Here is a 17,956-nt window from a genome sequence, read left to right on the forward strand (position 1 = left end):
AGTTCGGTAAGAGTATTTTGCGAAGAAAAAAAAATCCCTGTGGGTAAGAAGAGTACAAATTGTAGGAATCTTATTGTACTATGATCTAAGAATTTTCATTATCTTTAGGTACCTTGAAAAAAATCTAAATATCATTAATTTTTTTGGTTTGATAAAGTTTTGTAACATTTGTCTAACAAGCCTCATTGACAACCCTACACAATTTATGCATCATGTTAACCAAAGAGGCTAAACATGTTTAAACTATAGTTATAGTTTAAATAAATGTTGTTTTATTTATGTTTTTAATGACATGATATGATTGTAACAACTATTGTTATATTTCCGTTCTTAACTTAAATGTACTACACAAAGGTATGCAAAACAAAACAAATTTCAATTACTTATAACATAACACATCACTTGGGTGTACCCATTGCGAACTAAGGTGCAATTGCTAGTAATAACAAAGGTAAACAATTATCTTTACTCTCAACAAGACACTAGTAATTGTAACTAACATAACACATCTCTTCAGCATACCCATTGCGCACTAAGGTGCAATTGCTAGTAATAACAAAGGAAAACAATTATCCTTACTCTCAATACAGTGATAGGTGTTGACGAAGAAGACTTCTCTATTTTCATCTTTTTCTTTTGTTTCAAAAAGGCCATCTAAGGAAATTTCCTCCTAGAGGCAACCAAGTTTACTATCTCCTCCAACATATACCTTCTTCCTTTTATGTTTTCCATGAACTTGTGTGTGTTTCTCCCCAGCCACCACCACCTCATTTCAGTGTTTCTCTTTAGCTTGGGAGTGAAGGACCACCCTAGCACGACAAGACTCTCAAGATCTTATAGCTTTCAACCTCTTGGGGGTTCTCATTTCTATTGCATCATCACTTTCATAACTCCTCCATTAATTGGAACAATTTGAATCTATAAATTTTGAACCTGACCAGGATATTGTGTTTCCTCTATAGGAGACTCACTAGTACCTAATTTGATTGTCTCTTGAACCTTGGTAAGAACAGCAAAAAGACATCTAAACCTAATCTTCCCTTTTACCTTCTATTTCCTGATCTAAAGCGCACTAACACCTTTAGCCTTTAATAAGTTCTTGCATACTTCTATTTACTTCCTTTTCCTCATGTTTCTTCCAAAGCTCTATTTACCTTATGGTGGTGGACCTCGATGGCCCTACCCTCCATTGTCGGGTTTGTAGATTGGTCTTTCACCATACGAGACATAGGAGCCTCCATCCTTCAGTTGCCATCTGAGAAAGGAATGCCTTGAATACCATTATGAGGCTTCGGATTAATTTCCTTTCCCGGCTGATTTTTCCTTAAAGGCTGATTGTGATGATTATTACTAAGATGCCCATATCTTTGGCATGCTTCACATAATGCTACATCATATTTCATATTTTATGGGTTGATTCCATGAGCCATACTTCAATTTTCTGGTTACACTTGTTGGGAGAATTGAATTATCAACATCAACACAATCCTGCAAAACACAAGCAGGACCTTTGTTCAGTCACTTTATCGACTACAAAAAGATGACTAAATGAATTATCAATGCCCTTAAAAACTTCAAGGTACAATAACTAATGGCAAGCTTGGGAGAGGTGGATTCAAGTCAAGACAACTTGACCCAAATCAACATATGTGTCAAACCTTAGCTTCCGCTTAGAAAGAAACAACAAATTCTTGAAATTACTTTCAAAAGCCCAAGAACCTCTCATGAATACCTTGATTAAATCCTCTTCCATAGCAAAACTAAAAAGAAATAGGCAGTTGACCATAACTCTAGTTTTAATGCTAGCCTTTAACTTACATTTCAAGTCAACCCAACTTCTACCCTGATTGATAGTAGGTCTGAAAGAAAATAAATTATCCACCAATGATAGCCACAGCCAAGCTATTGCAATAGTCATTAGATTTTCTCAGATCACCACCTTAAGTCCATCAATCATGGATGAGCTTATTGGAATTTTCAAATCCTTTTGAATATTCCTTCAATACGAATTGCCACCTAGCATCTAGTCCACATTTGAAGCAGAATCTTCCTCCAAAAGGGAAGAACCAAGATTGTATGACAAGGAAACAAGAAAAGAATCAAAAGACCAGGAAACTGAACCTAACTCTTGCCTAGGGGGAGTCAACAGACCTGGCCCACCTTTCTTTCCCATCCTCCAAATCCTCGAATCCCTCAGCTGAAATGCACAAAACCCTCCCTCAGTTACAGCTGCTCAATTCATAATTAATATGTGTTTTATAATATAACTTTGTTATTGATTATTCTCAGTATTCCAAATATTATTTGGAACTTAACAAATGCTTCCTCTTTTTGCATATTTCTGTGGCTTGTTATTAGTATCAAATTATCGTTAACTATGTTCCATAGCACGGACCCTGAATCCTGATGACATAATTAATCATAGGGCTGAGCTATCCTAAATATGACATTGAAATTAATGCATGGTCCCACCTCCTCCCCATGTTTGTTTCATAATTGCTGGATTTCTAGTATCTGAATCAGCCGGCACTTGAATTTAATCCAAGATTGCCATCAACTAGCCACTATGTAGGCCTTGTTTTTTTTTTGGCAAATGGTTTAGCTGCAATTATATATATATATCTATTCCTTGTTGGGCACAAAATAATAATAATATGTAAAAATTGCCCTCTAGCAATATTGAAAAGAAATTACATTGCCAAAGATATTTCATTGAAAATCAGAATAAAGAAGCAAAATTTTGTATTCTATGTACAGATACATTTATACGACAAGTGTCTTTGCATCACAAAACCACATAACAATGGTCCCAATAGTCTCTTACCACCACCACAGAAGTTCTTCCGTATAGTGTAAATATGCAACAGAGAACTATCCCCACAAAACATCAGGATGCAAATTGACTCCAATCTTAACATCTGTGTTGAAGCATAGAACTTCCTCAGCCAAAATTAAATGTACAATTCCAGGATCACCATCCCTGTTGATTACAAGACATGATTATTATTAAAATCAGGTATAATGCTTTAATATAATAACATTAACCAAAATGATGCATCTGAAAGCGTCCAACTTCGATGAATTTGAAATGCAACACATATATAATTGCCATAAATTTATAACATATTTCATTGGAAGGTTTCTAGATCTCCATATTCTGTTCAATTTGTATTAACATATGACAACTTGGATGAGTGTAACAGATTTTATATTTAATGACAACTAATTTACCATATTAATCAAACTAGTTATGGACAATAAAACCCTCATACCTTTACCACTTTATAAAGCGAACTACAGGGCATAAGAAATCTTTCAGAAATGTTGTTTGGTGAAACGCCATGCAATCTATTATTCAAAGTAGAGCTACTTTCTGATCTGGGTAAAGAGACTTTGAGGCGGATTTGTTGGACCAGCTGACCCTCCTCCAAAAGATGCAAATCCACTGCTACCTTGATTCCCACCAAATGACTGAAAGCCTCCTCCTGTATAACAAAGTGCAAAATTTATGATAGGCAATAAAACAAGTAGGCACCAAGAATGCAGTTTCTAAGCACATATGATAGGTACTTAGAACTCATGCTGGATATTAATTTTCAGGAAAATTAGAACTAAGAGCAAGATTATTCAAAAACTAAATTTGTTGTCTACTTAGAAAGAAGATTAAAACTAAGAACAAGAAAATTCCAAAACCAAATTTTCTTTCTACTTAGGAAGAACAAGCAATTCCATTCACATATAAAAGCTATAGCCTTAAACACCCCCATTCTTTCACCTGAAAAGCCACTTGTTCCTGCACCGGCCACTGCCCCAAATCCGCTTCCAGTTGCTGCTGCAGCAAATCCACCCCCAACTGCAGCTCCACCAAATCCACTTCCAACTGCAGCTCCAGCAAATCCACTTCCAGTCGCCGCTCCAGCAAATCCACCCCCAGCTGCAGCTCCAGCAAATCCACCCCCTGGACCTGTTGCTTTAAATCCGCTACCTGGGAGAGAACTTGGAGAACCAAAGCCAGCTCCAAAACCACTACCAAGACCTATTTGCCTTGATTGACCAAAAGTTCCTAAAGCACTTCCAAGGGCCTGTTGCCCAGGGCCAGGGTGAGCCGGTTGGCCAAAGGAACTAGACGAAGCAGAAGGATAAATTCCACCACCACTTCCTAAATTACTTCCAAATAGGTTTGGACTTGATTGTGAAGATGACTGGACCACAGGTATACTGAAGGATGCTGGTTTAAATAGTTCACCAGTACGGTTATTAAGAGAAAATGAAGGATTTGGCTGACTAGTAAATGGCCCTCCAAATGGATTAGACTTTGGGACAGTAGATATAGCAGATCCAAGCCCAAACCCACTGAAACTTCCAATATTTACATCAACTGTTTGAGTAGGAGCTTCCTCCTCCATGTCTTCCTCATTTGTACCAGAAGAGGTCATTGCTGATGTCTGCCCAAAGGAAGATACAGTTAGAGAGGAGACAGTTTTCTGCTCAGGAGATAAACTTGATGCATCTAGCCCAAGAGTGGGAGCAGGATGACTGTGCTGAGAAGTCACATGAGTGCTCCCAGGATTGGAAAACCCAAAAGATGTGGCAACATTGGACACTATATTTGTTTGACTTCCAAAACCCGATGATCCAGAAAGAGGAGCAGAAAACTGTCCAAAACCTGATGCTGCGGTTGTTGAGAAAGAGAAAGCTGGAGTGGAAGCTACAGTCGGGGTGGCAGTAAATCCTGTATGTAATGGTTTTGTCTGTGAGGAAGATAACATAAATGGAGAAACTGGTGAAGCAGATGTCTGTGCCACAGAGGAGACAGATGCTGCTGAAGAGAAAGATGAAGAAAATTGGCTAGACGATGAACTGCTCAAAGAGGATGTATCAAGTTGAGAATTTTTTGGTAATCCCGCTTGAAACTGGTTGCTAGCTGCCAGCCCTCCTCCCAAACCAGACACCAGCGTGATGCTTTTATCAACAGCTGAACCAGTGACGGCCGATGATACTAAAGAGCTACTAGATTGTGCTGTTACACTAGTATCATTAGCAGTAGCCAAAGAAGAAAAGTTGGATGAAAAGGACTTCGATTGGGTGGCAGCTACAGATGGAATGGAATTTTGTGCTTTAGAAACAAGCAAAGGACCTTGAGGTGTTGAAGTTCTAACTTCATGGTCTTGTGGCATCACATTTTTCCCAACAGAAGTTGCCAAAGATGGCATGCCAAACGAAATTGACTTGGGCTGTGAAGCGGCATCAGATACATCAGAATTTTGTGGTTTTGAACCAAACAATGAAGAACCTTTAGAAAATATACTCTCTGAACCCAAAGAAGAATTTAAAGAGGACTTTGATTCCCAAGGGCTCACTGATGTCCCAGGCAGAGTAGTTGCACTTTGAGATGCAAAGCCGACACCCATAGGCATGCTAAAGACAAATGGCTTCGCAGATTGCACCATAGGAGAAAAACTTGTATGTTTCGAAGAATAATCAGAAGCTTCAAGATTTGACGGCTTGGTATCCTCTTTAGTGGATTGATTTGGTACTTGCACCAAACCAGATGGTTCTGAGCTTTCACAGAATTTTACAGCTGATGCTACAAATTTTGAAGCATTGTTGTCCAATACAGTTACTTCTTTTCCATTGCTTATAAAACCAGACTTAATTTGAGTGGACGCAAACTCCTGTTGTTGCAAGACCTTTGTTCCATCATCAATATCAGAGGTATTTCCCCCAATTGTATTTCCAATAAGTGTCTTGGTGTCAGAAAACCCAATAGATGCTTTGGTTGTAAATTCTAAGCTACTCTGCAATGGACTTACTCTTGAACTCATCACAACCTCAGACTGCCTTCCAACTGTGGGTCCATGGACAGTTGGACTCCTAGTGGCTGCTCTTGTTTTAGGCCGTGCAGAAATAAAATCAGAGGTGGCCACTACATCAGAATCATGCTTCTCAAGTGTTCTATCTGCACCTTTGCTTTTCACTGAAGCATTTGACACCTGATTTGACGTGTCTTGTGAAGACTGTGAATGATAATTTGATCGTTTTAAAAATAAATCAGATGAAGGTCCAGCAGATGCATTGGTAGTGGCATCGTTTGAAATATTTGCCCCTGCACAGCAAACATTTTCAGGGACAACATCATGAAAGCAAAAACAAACAATTAACTTCAAAGATGCAATTTATTTATTTTTTTCTAGAAGGTTTGTTAAAACTCACCCTTTCCTTCAGATATGTGTGATGCGTTTAATGATGACAGAGAACCTTCCTGGAAAAACATTGCCGAGGATGTCCTGAGTTTGGAAATCGAACTTTCCATCAACTCCAGTGATGATCTATCTCTGTTGGCCCTAGAACTCAGTGCTAAGGAATCCCTTTTCACTGTGGTCTTTGCAGTTCCCACATTAGCCCATGCCTGTTTAGCAAAATGAAGCTTGTTTTAAAGAATATTTCCACACTTGAATGTAACAGCACAAATGTGGTTTTACTATTTTATACAACACATTTCCAGTTTTTAGATAATCAAAAATACCAAGCTAGAACCATCACCTCTAGTACCTAGAAAGAGAAATTGGAACATCAACACAGAAAATTACCCTAAAAACAAGTACGAGGCAAAAACAATTCCCTTATTTGATACACCTACTTGGTAATGCATTTTTTATGTAATAAAGAAAATCACGACATCAAGGCAATGAATTCAAGTGGTTGAGGAAGCTGAAACCTCAACAATAATGTCAAGATCGATTATTATTTACCATATAAACCTTAACCAAAAACATAAATTGGAATCAATAAGCAGTAACTATTTCTAATCTCTTCTTCCTGTGCACATACTATGGCATATTTGGAAATTAAGGCAAAATGATATTGTCAATGGTAAGGGTTAGGCTCCTAGTCTCTTCGGAGACTCGTTTTTCATAAAATTGCTACACAGATTACTATAATACTGAAGATGGACCAAAAGATCATAAAGCTCATCAATGAAGGAACTACACAGATCACTAAAAAGGAAGTGGCCTATGGATACACCACTACTAGAACAGCAGAAGATAATGATAATTTTGATGTAACCTTGAACCAGTTCATCATGCAGCTCAGAGAGAGCAAGGAAAAGGAAAGGCGGAGTGGTGGAAGTACAGTACAAGCAGTTCCATTAGCAGCTGGTCCTCCTGTAGCAGAACCTCTGCCTAAAACATCTGGGTGTCACACCACTTCACTGTATGTGTTTGGAATGTCAAAAGTACTAAAGTGGTCAGATGGTCCAATGGCATAGAAAGATTAGGGTTGATCGATCTCTGTTATTGTGTACTCAATCAAGGATGCAATTTTTAATTTTGTTTATCACTGTATACTGACTGTTGTATCTCTTTTTACAAGGTGGTACTTATGTAATGCTTGTGATGTAGCAGTAGCTCTTACAATGGAAGCTCGTATATGAGCTTGCACATGCTTAACATTTGAGACTGTGGAAACAATGTACTAGATTTCAATACATTATAAATTTATAATTAGTAGAAGAAAAAAATTGCAATCTGTTACATATCAGAAGATACGACAAAGAGAACCCAGTGAACTAAGCAATTCAACTTCTCATGGAGATTTCTAATCCATTTCTAGCAAAAACGTTATAGCACCCATGCAATTATGATGAATGATTTAAATCTCAAAAGAAAAATTATATTCTCCCAAATTGATTCAGATTTTAGTTTTCTTGCAACAATTATGATCTACATTGCTTAGCTATTTATCATCCTTCAATACTTTCATTCACAGCTATGGGAATGTAGTAATCCTTAGAAATAAATTCTTAAGCTGCACCAATTTACTCATAATTGTTTACTCTATTGACTAAGACTACAAACAAAATTTTGTCCTTGCAAGTAAAACATGTACAATTACATGAATAAAACCAGCCTAACGAGAACTTCTTTCATGAGTAAAATCAAGAGGAAGTTAAGGATTTACACTGCCAATGGGTTCTCTCCTCCTCCTCAAAGAATCTGGTTCATGCATTATTGACTCTCTTTGAACAGAACTTCCCTTGCTTGCAGTTGATGATGGTGAATATGCAAATTTCTGCAATGAGTATGAATTTGAAGACTTCTTCAAATCTGGAGACTGAAAGCAAGCTTCATCAGGGGATAAACCAATGGACTTAAACAAGGATTCTTTTTTTGCATTCTTTGAATTTGCAGATTTGTCAGGAGACATATTTAAAGCCTCCATTTGCTGGGAAAGGCGACTTGCCAACTTCTCAGCAACTACTAGCTGTGAGTTCACTGTATTATAAAAGCTCTGCAGAGATTGCAGTTGCCTGTCAAAATACTAAAAAAATTAGAAAATTTAGATTATCTAATTAACTCTAACAACATCATCAGGCTCCAAAATCTAATGTAGACTTGTGTTTCTTCTCTATTTAACAAAATTTAATCCAAAAATAGAAGCTACACAAGTTTTACTGATTTTTTCTCTATTTGTGATTGTTTTATTTTTTCCCCAGTTATATTCAAGGAGAATATCAATCTAAATTTTTCATTCATACAAACTGCTAATTGATTTTGTAAATAACTGGCACACTACCATCATTCTAGATAAACTCAATGATGAAATCTATAAAATGCAAATTGATGTCCAGGTGGACGATCAGTTGATGTTCTATTAGCTTTGGTAAAGTACTTAAACAAGTGTATTTATCTACGTAACCCCATTTTCCCAGGATGAGGACAGCAGCGAATGGGGACAGGAAGGAGCCATTTTTGGTCAATGGCAAAGAGACAGCTATTAAAGGAGAACATTCAAGAAATAGAACTTTGGCATATAATAGTAGAATTCAATTGAGATTTTCATTTCATCACTGGCAGGCCAAAAGTATTGTGATGGATTTAGTCTTTACACAATGATATTTATCTAAGAGATGAAAAACCTATGGACAATGCAGCTACTCAGCAAATCAAGTCGATCAAAGTAAACTATAAATTATTAGGGAAAGTTTTTTATACGAGAATGAAAAGTGATTACAGAGGAGGGGAACCTTACCCTGTGCGGCATCCTGCCTACCCTATTCTTATGAAGATTCCACCCAAAATATCAGTTGATATAAGAGGCCAGCAAATAAAGAGGAAGAAGAAAAGGACCACGAAGATATACCTAGGAAAGAGTAGACCTTTGAGAATTGATTTGGTGCTGTTACTCGCTATTCATTATATTGATCCGACTTAATAATATAAAAGGCCTGTCATGTGTGACAAAGCTCTTACGGGTGTTTGTTGCTTCAAGGGTTATGAAAATTGTTGAAATCTTCACGATTAGGAAGACATTTCCAAAAATTTCTAGCTTTTCAATTGAGCTAGGAATCAAATGGTAATGGTTTCTTGACATTTCCTTTGAATGTGGTTTGGTAGATTTCCTTAAAGATTCCAATTAGTTTACAATTATGTAGTGAGTCACCTCGGATATGAATTTTGGACCAAGTCCGATTTTTGCAGCCAAGTTTGTTTTTCCTATTTTTGAACTTTTTTATTATTTGGAATTTTTATAATGTTTTACATTTTTTGACAAATAATGCTTTGTAATACAAGTGTTCATGAACATAGCTAAAATTCTGATAATTTTCATATGAAACCAGTTTTATTGGAAGTTGCCAGAGAATACAAAGACGTGCCAAGAAATAATCATTGCCTTGTTATCATGAATCTTCTTAGCATTAAGAGTGTGGACCTGGTAATTGTTTTGCAACTACTGCAGACAGATCTAAATGTTTATATAGTGTAATTTTTCTGAATAGAAGTTTGTCTTGCTATATTTGATCTCCCATGTCCAGGTACTGACTGTACAGCCCAAACCCTGGACTGCAAACTAACAACTCTTTCAAGATTTCACTGAGATTCTTCCAAATTGCCTGTTCTTCTGTGTCTGACTGGTAATTTTAAGAATTCTGCCTAGATATACCAACTTAAGCACGCCCAACATGTTTTCTGAATCTTTATGGCTTCTAAATGGAATATATAGCTCCCAGAATCAATAACCAGTTAGTTCTGCAAGTGTGAAATAATATTAGTGTCTGCAACTCAGTAATTCTTTACTGAAATATGCTGAAAACCTAGTTTTCTTGTCCACCAATGTCAATCTCTGTTATATCCTCAATGGATATTTTCCCCAATTTCAAGCAATATTTGCATGCAATAGATTTACAATAATCCAGCAATAATACAAATTACCCAGCTGAAATATAGATTTTGAAAATATTATTGTATTTAAATCTCCAGTAGAAATGAAGTTACAGAAATAATATTGTATTTAATTCTTCAGCAGAACAATCATAAAAATCCAATCATAGTCACAGAAACTACAGCAATATTGGATGCAGGAAAATGAACCTGGAACAATGTGAACTCCGTCACCTATCCACCTCAATAAATGAACTATGTTTCTGTCCAATCTATCAATAAAGTCTGCAGGTTTCCATCCTCAAGTTTCAGAATTGAAGGCTAGAAGCTTCCCAAATTTCTCCAAGAGAAATCAATAATCAAAACCTATATTCAAGCATATTCTAGATGAGCTTCACTTTATTCTTTTAAAGACAACCCAGTGACCCTTCATTTCCCTTCTACCTAACTCTTCATATTCCTTCTTTTGCTTCTTTATTTCCCTTTAAAATATCATTTCCCACTCAAGTGAATAAAGTACCCTTATAATAATAAAGTGATGTATGCTAATATTTGCTTAAATTTCATAGTCACTTTTTTTAATAAATCATTTAAACTTCAGGCATTAAAATTACTGGTCTAATGGACTAAGATAATCATGTGTGATAGCTCATCAGAAAGGTCTCCGCGAGCTGGTCCTAGTCTAACACTGAAATGCTGAGAATATTGAGCCCCGTTGAATCAACTTCGATTGGCCTGAAACTGGAATTGCCTAGGCCAAATCTCTCTCTGATCCCTATAAAGTCCTACTTAGCCAATAGGACCAAGGAAAATGTGACTAACAACGCATCCAGAATTAATGGGCTAGAAAAGGAGACATTACAAGTTTCCCTTCCCATGGATTGTTTTCCTCAAGCAATATGCATCTGCATGCATAAACCAAATATCACGAGTTGGGTTACCCTTCTTGAAGCACAGGCGAGTCCGAGTCAGTTCACGAGTCAAGTTACCCTTGCTGAGTCACGGGTGAGTTTGAGTCTCGATTCTATGGCAAGAATAGAAAATTGGCTTATTATTATCTCCAAGGTATATTAAAAAATTTCAAAAATATAACATGCATAGCCACATGGGCATTTTCCTTACAAGAATTTGTAAACCAGAGCCACCATAAACATTCCCAGAACTATCCTAGACAATCCTACAAACCTTCTTTATATAGGCAATTTTCCACTACACAAGAAGGTTCTAGAAGTTTTAACCCTAGACCCTCAGGTCGACCAATCCTAATATATTATTATTATTCATAGTTTATTACATTAGAATTGGCCCCAACAACTTTAAGAACAAAAGGAATTTTGAAGCAAATTCATGTTCGTCCATTTTAGGAAGCACAACTTCCGAGGACCATAACTCATCACTTGTTTTGCTCTAATTGGATATTATGACCCCATTTTAGAAATATCACAAAGAACTCTAGAGCGCTTGACTCACACAAGCTCCAATTAGGCAATGTTTGACCCCTTTTTGGAGCATCTAACTAGAACCTTCAAAAAAGCATTCAAAGTTTTTAAACCCTACTGCCAATACCAAGAAAATCAATAAATTCACAAATAGACTTGATATTGCAATGAAACTTTTCAAGCAGACTGATATATCTAAAATGAATCTCTAGGGAAGAATTTAGAAAATTCTAAGCTCGAATGAACAACTTACTAATAATAGTAAGCTTCCAGAAATGAGGACTCTGGACTCAGATAGCCTTATTGAAAGACAAATCAGAAATATTTTTGGGTGATACAAGATTGCCCTTACGCCGAAGATGCTTCTGCATCAGTTTCTTTTCAATAACGGTTTTCCTCCTCCAAGAATCTTCAAAAGCAGCTCGGGCCATTAGTAGTTGTATGGCTTACCCATCTATTTTTGGGTTCGTTGTGTTTGCTCTAGTTCTTTTGTGGGATTTTGGGGTTTCTCGATTGGACACCCTACCCCATCCCCTTTTTTTTTCCTTTTTTGTTGTTTGCTTGTTTCTGCCATTGTATTTCCTTTTCTACGGGCATTGTTTGGTGTCCCTATAGTGGGTTGGCCCCTTGTTTTGGGTTTGACAATACCTTTGATCCTCTTTGTGGTCACTTGTTGGTCATTTATAAATTTATCTTACTTCTTGCTCATCCCCTTAGTGGGACCCTATCTTCCTAATACTCTCTACCTATATTGTTGTTCTTGTGAGTCCCATGATGCAAATATTGTCATTGATGTCAAAGGAGTTCAAAGATGAATTTGGCACTTAGCATCATCAATGTCAAAGGAAGAAATGAAGACAAGTCTTTCAAAGCAGCTTTGTTATTATTAATAAATCATCATCTTCAGCAGATAGCATTTTATAAAGGACATATACAAGACTATCATTTATATAGTTCCCAACTTATAGTTTGGAACAAATAATATTTGAGCCTCGTAAGAAAATAAACATAAGACAAGAATCAATATGATGGAGTCGAACAAAGCAGTGAGGAATCTGAATATATAGACCAGCAAAAAAAGCACAAAGCCCGAAACCATGAAACTATGAAGGACAGTGATAAATTAAAGACAAAACAAACAAAGTTCCTTCCTCATAGAAGACAACAACGAGATTTTGGTCTCCAAAAGCAGTAGACATGGTCAAAAAAGAAATTGAAAATAAAATAATAATATTCTCATTACGGTGAAATACACAGCAGCGATATCTGATGTAAGGAAGATGCGTTGGGAGTTAAGAACAAATCGTATATGGCAAAAACGGAAGGTTGTGGTTTCCACCAATATGTTGAATATATCTTTTATATAAAATACATAAAAAGGAAGCTATAGTGGTAATGGTCAAACCTGGGGCAGTGAGATATACAAAATTCATTAACAAAGGTGTATCAAGGCAAGTGACTATGAAATGAGTATATACATCAGCAACTAATGATCAAAGTCAATATAATATCAAGACACGTGTTACATCTATTCAACAGTGAACAACTAATAGAGACAATAATCCAGATCTGTATAATAAAGAAAGAATCCATGACAAAAAGTATTAAAGCAGCGATATATTTCATATGGTAATAATCTCAGTGAAGGCCCCATATATTATAATGAACAAGCAATTAAACTACTATGTAAAGCATAAGTTTGCAGCGGAAGCGACAGAGATTACGATGGAAGAAGGCTATGTGCCATAGAGTACCAAGTGCGTACAAAGGCATCGATAAAACAGTGAATGGCCAAGCCACGAAAGATAAAGAGACTATCGTGCAATAATACAAGCCGTATGAGGCATATCATACAGTGAATTGTGGAAGAACAGTGACTGGTTGAAATAGAAGATACGCATACAGACTATGAATTGGTGATGGAGATAAGATCCGATGCAGTTGTTGGGAGTCTTCAGTGAGAATGGGAAACATGTATAAAGTCATGGTATTAGTCAAAGAAAAATCAACTCACAATAATCTGAAAAAGACAAAGAAAATTAGAAACGAAATGGCTTTTACACTGAATTCAGCATGAGCATATAACCAAGAGATATCGGGTCTTTGGAATTATTGTGAAATGAAGTTGCATTGGGTGGTGATGAAAGCAAATGGTAAAACAAACAAAGACAAATGAATTCAGAGATGATGCAGTTATTACACCAAAACTAAACTTAAGGAATATTCAAGATTGTTCAAAAGTCGGAGAAAAAGCAGTGGCAGCATACAGTCAAGAATATTATTTTAGAAAATATAAAAAAGACAAATGAATTCAGAGATGATGCAGTTATTACGCTAAAACTAAACTTTGGAATATTTGAGATTGTTCAAAAGTCGGCAAAAAAGCGGTGGCAGCATACAGTCAAAGAACATTATTTTGGAAAAATAAAAAAAATAATGATAAACAATAAATTATTCAATTGGGAAGCCACGTAAAATATTTATGCCATATCATCTAATAAAAGACCAAGGAATCATTTGTTAAAAAGCGTAGTGCAGGAAATTAATTAAATGAAAAGATACATCTCTATGTAAAAGAGAGATAATGTTTCCAGACAAGAGAAATATGAATAAGAAAGAAGTTTAAAAGAAGAAATGATGAGGTATAAGGAGCAAGAAATATAAGGAAAGCAGCAGTTGAAGAGAGAAGTATTAAAAGTGATACATCAGAGATAAGTCAAGTATATGTGTGAATGTGATGTAATGGCCACCCTTTTTTGTTTTTTGAGGAGACTTGCAGGTTACTAAGTATTACCAATTAGAGTGTTATTTTCAACATGGCATTTTGACAAACACTTAGCAAACATACAACGATAAATATGCAAAGTCTAGAATCTCCTTATTTGCTGATAAAATATTGATTTTGCAATAGAAACGTTTACATACAATTGCCTTATAGGCTGCAGCAAATATTCAGACTGATATTAAACAATTACAATGCCTAGAATGAACAGTATGATGGAAGGAACCTAGAAGTAGTGATCTGCTGATGTAATGACAGCGTCCCAACTTTTAACCAGCAGGAGTGGGCAAGAAAACTCAATGGCAACACTGTTCATGCATTGTAGCAGCATTATTCACGGTACTGTAGCAATCTCACTATTCACATGCACTGTTGCAAAACACTGTTCACGCGCACTGTAGCAAAACCACTATTTGCATGCACTGTAGCAAATCACTACTCATGGGCACTGCAGTAAAAACACTATTCATGCACACTGTAGCAAAACACTATTCACGAGCACCGTAGCAAAAACACTATTCATACACGCTGTAGTAAAACACTATTCACGCGCTTTGTGGCAAAATTACTATTCACGGGCACTGTAGCAAACACTATTCATGGCTACATAACCTGAACTTCAGAGCTCTTAAATCATGTGTAAAATCACCAATAATTCCCACTGTGTTTCATGAATGAAAACACCTGATAATCCTCGTCACTGTGTCTTTTAACAACGAAGAGAATGCTAGCAAAGAGAGGTTTCGTCCTCCAAGCTCAACAATTAGATTTCTCAGATATCCAATAGCATAATAATAATTTCATCCAAGCATACCCCAACTCATTCCAGCCAAGAGAATATAAAGTTCTCCAAGAACTCAACTTCATTTGCATAAGCAATGTGGGATAAATGAGAAACACCTTTGTAAAACAACTTTATAATAAAGTGACTTAATTAATAAGTCTTTCATTTAATTATCACTTTATAATAAAGTAAATTAACTTCGGCATTAAAATCATATAAGAGTCGAACTCAGAATACCATGTATGACAGCTCGTCGGAAAGAGCTCAACCAAATCTACCAAGCCAAACACCTGAAATTCCCATATCACTTGACTCCCATTGACTTACTAAAAATAGTAACTCCTGAAAATACTGCCAAATGAGCTCCCTCATCACTTCATTAGCCTACGGAAGCTCCTATCATAGGCTAATCTATTGACCTTGATGGTCACATTAAGTAGGGGACATTACATGTGAGCACATGTAAGAAGAATAAGAAGAGTGAAAATAAAGAAATATATATATTCAGATTTAAAGCTTATATATAATATATGCTGAATAGATGAGATAAAAAGAAGTATAATATCATGCAGATTGTGGACAAATATAAAATATATATTTATGAGACATATATGCAGGTAGAAGAAATAGATGCAAATTATACAAAGGATATGTTGTAGTGCCTCCCATGTTTGCATTATGTACCTTGTTATGTTATGTTTTGAGAGATACTTTGATACTCATGTTTGACGACATTCGAGATGACCTGATGGTCAAATACTGTATTTTGATTTACCAATATCATAGATGTTAGGTGTTATGTTGTTCAGTTTGATCAGCTTATTGATGTGACATGATGCTTAATGATAATATCTGGTTATTTTGTATTCGAGCATATACTTCGTTTATGATTATATGGACTTATTGGATTCTGGATACTTTGATTTGATGCTATGACTGTTTGCTTCATTCTTGCTTTTAAGGTGTTTCATGATGGAGTGAGTGATTTAAATAGATTATTTTAATGTGATTTAATGCATTTGTCACTTTGTCTATATTATTACATGCAATTGCACTTGATTGTGTTGTTCAGTGTGCAAGATTTATGTCCTCGACAGTGGCACATGGAGTTAGTGATTCGGCTGTTCTTACCTAGCCAATATCGTCCCTGTATGGTCGACGTATCCTATTTAATTGATTAATTAAACCCTGCAATGATTTAATAAATCCGGACTCATTTGCAGTATGTGATTAGATTCGCAAGCATGTCTGTGCATTTTGAGGTTTGCAATTGTTGCAAAAGTTGTTTAAGAATTTTGTGATTTTATAGTTTAAGGGAAATTTGTATTTGATTTAATTATTTTAATTCCGGACAGCTTTGCCGTAGTTCAATTCCATTTAATTGGAATTGTCCGATTTTGTTTGGGTTGAAAAGGGATTGTTTAAGTTAGCCAGTTATTTTCCTAATATTATATTCTACTTTTTAAAGTGAATATATACCCCAAAAGGGAGTTATTTCCTCACTTCTCACTTGCAAAATAGGAATTTGGAGAGCAAATTCCAAAATCCTCTTTGAAGAATTTACAGTTATGTTTGTTGTAGAAGCTACGAGTGTGGGATCGTCGCGAGGTTGAGCTCGTTGGATCCAGCTCAGGGACACCTTCGTTTGCTGGGATTTTCGGCAATGACTGCGAGGCGATTATTTTATCACACGCATTTTTGCTTAGCCCTTTTGGCTGCAAGGTAGGGCTCTCTCTTTTTATTGTTTTTGCTCTATATGAGTGTCTATTTCTAGTAGTAAATTGTTTCGAGGCTGAGAACTAGTGCTCCCCTCTATTTCTGCATGCTAGCTCTACCCAGTTGGGCAGGTACAAGTATTTGTCCCTTTTTGGACTTGAGGGTTTGGGGTTTCATGTCGTTGTGCTGGCCATTTTTGCATATGGACTTTGAACTAAGATTTTATTTGATATTTGTGACTTTTATACACAGGACATAATTGTTTATCGTACGAGGTAAACGGTTTACTAATGCATGCAGACAATAGACAAGAATATGTAACACAGAAGTATTCCTTTTACTATTCGCATATATGCCGAAGAGATTACATAGTGCTTACCATGATGATTACAACCATCCTCCAAAGTCCATTTCGGACGGTGTACATATACCATTCCAAAGGGGTGACTCAACTGTCGCGCCCATTCGGAAATAATTAATTCTATTCGTCGGCTACATAATAATTACCGACAACATGCTAATCTACAAGTCGGCCATTTTATAACTTTACTGACAACATCATCCCCTCCAAAAAGAAAAGTCATCTCCAGATGACAATTACAAAATATCCACCCGTGCCGCTTTCTCTACTTCCAACTCCTGGGTCCACTGGGCCAAGTGTCACTGTACTGCCTTCAACTGGATGATTAGCTCCTCTCGAGCTCTCTATGCATCCACCAAGATAGCATTACATCCAACACCTACTCCAAGTGCCTCAAAGCGTATCACCCCTCATGAAGGGCTTGCTCTAGTGCTCTCTTTACCTCTAGTACACAGACACTCTATGCCTGCAACAACTCCAGGTCTCATCAACTGGCCACACTTCCCACAACTGATAACTGCACTGACTGGGGGTCTTGGAGGCATCGCCCCCAATGGGGTCGAGGGCCAAGACCAAATCAGCACCCTCAAACTCACACAAAAGTCCATGGAACACCCCATTTATGTGATTTTCTTCCAATCCCACACTCTTTCTGGCAACTGCTTATGTTTTACTACCTGTTTATGTCTTTCCCTTCCCTTGGGCATCATA

The 17,956-nt window shown here is 36.6% G+C and overlaps 1 protein-coding gene across 1 annotated transcript in view; it reads right to left on the bottom strand.

Annotated features, from left to right (window-relative positions):
- Window positions 1–2,690: 2,690 nt before the first annotated feature.
- The window catches only part of LNO1 (Nuclear pore complex protein), a 169,399-nt gene continuing 154,133 nt past the window's right edge, over window positions 2,691–17,956 (bottom strand). Inside the window, exons 14-18 of the mRNA XM_089807749.1 lie at window positions 7,963–8,311; window positions 6,214–6,409; window positions 3,776–6,106; window positions 3,273–3,485; window positions 2,691–2,980 (exon numbers count right to left, since the gene is read on the bottom strand). Of these exons, the coding sequence (XP_089663875.1) occupies window positions 3,367–3,485; window positions 3,776–6,106; window positions 6,214–6,409; window positions 7,963–8,311 (2,995 nt within the window). The 3' untranslated portion in view covers window positions 2,691–2,980; window positions 3,273–3,366. The remainder of the gene's footprint in view (window positions 2,981–3,272; window positions 3,486–3,775; window positions 6,107–6,213; window positions 6,410–7,962; window positions 8,312–17,956) is intronic.

Source organism: Cupressus sempervirens, chromosome 10 (assembly GCF_028749045.1).
Source record: "Cupressus sempervirens isolate cs-2001-9-10 chromosome 10, ASM2874904v1, whole genome shotgun sequence".
Taxonomy (NCBI): Eukaryota; Viridiplantae; Streptophyta; class Pinopsida; order Cupressales; family Cupressaceae; genus Cupressus; species Cupressus sempervirens.